We start from the raw sequence: 731 nt of genomic DNA, 5'->3' as shown, positions 1-731 counted from the left end.
GCTGACCCCGTCAGCTCGTTCTCACCTCCTTTGTCCATCAGGCTCAAGGGACTGGCCTCCTCTGGGGGAGCATCATGGACCTCCTCTGGTCCTGATGGCTCCTCAGGCTCTGGCTTCTGGGGGAGCGTGTGGGCCACGTAGGGCTGTGAGGTGAATGGGGAGATCTGCAGGGGGGCAGGTGTTGTGGGGACAGTGCCTTCCTTCCGGTTGAGCCAGAGGGGCACGTCTGATGACGGCTGGCTTGTTTCTGCAGAGATGAACAGGTCCAGGTCCCCCGGGGGGTTGGGTTTCTCTTTGGAGAACAGACCCAGCCCTGAGGATGCCGGCTGGGATTCCAGCCTCTGGAGGGCTGCCGTGGGGGTCACTTTTGGCCCCAGCTGCTTCTTGGTGGTGTTCATCTGCTTGAGAGAAGGTGGTTTCCTACTGGGGGCAAAAGTGTGATTGGCACCCTCCTGCTCTGGAAGCAATGTGGACAGAGCCTGGATGTCTGGATGTGTGGGCAGGGCTGTCCCTGCCCACTCCAGCTCAGGGAGCTCGTCCCCAGACTGGGCTGGATTCGCAGGGGCCTTGGTCACTCTCGCTTTGGGGATGTTTTTGCTCAGGCTGCTGCTCCCCAGGGCTTTTGAGGGCAGAGGGTAAGTACTTGAAGGGCTAGCGTCTCCGTCCAGGCCAGCATCTGAGGAAGAGGAGAAAAGAGACCAGTCAGCTTGGCACCAAGAGGTTTTTTTTTT

At 59.6% G+C, this 731-nt stretch overlaps 1 protein-coding gene across 1 annotated transcript in view; it reads right to left on the bottom strand.

The window, feature by feature from the left end:
• The window catches only part of SEZ6L (seizure related 6 homolog like), a 294,911-nt gene that overhangs the window by 111,415 nt on the left and 182,765 nt on the right, over nt 1–731 (bottom strand). Inside the window, exon 2 of the mRNA XM_007947985.1 lies at nt 3–676. Coding sequence (XP_007946176.1) covers nt 3–676 — 674 coding nt within the window. The remainder of the gene's footprint in view (nt 1–2; nt 677–731) is intronic.

The sequence above is a fragment of the Orycteropus afer genome, unplaced genomic scaffold (assembly GCF_000298275.1).
Source record: "Orycteropus afer afer isolate SDZICR_OR568_19922 unplaced genomic scaffold, OryAfe1.0 scaffold00197, whole genome shotgun sequence".
NCBI lineage: Eukaryota > Metazoa > Chordata > Mammalia > Tubulidentata > Orycteropodidae > Orycteropus > Orycteropus afer.
The sequence above is the reverse complement of the archived record's forward strand: the minus strand, read 5'-3'. Positions and strand labels throughout refer to the sequence as shown.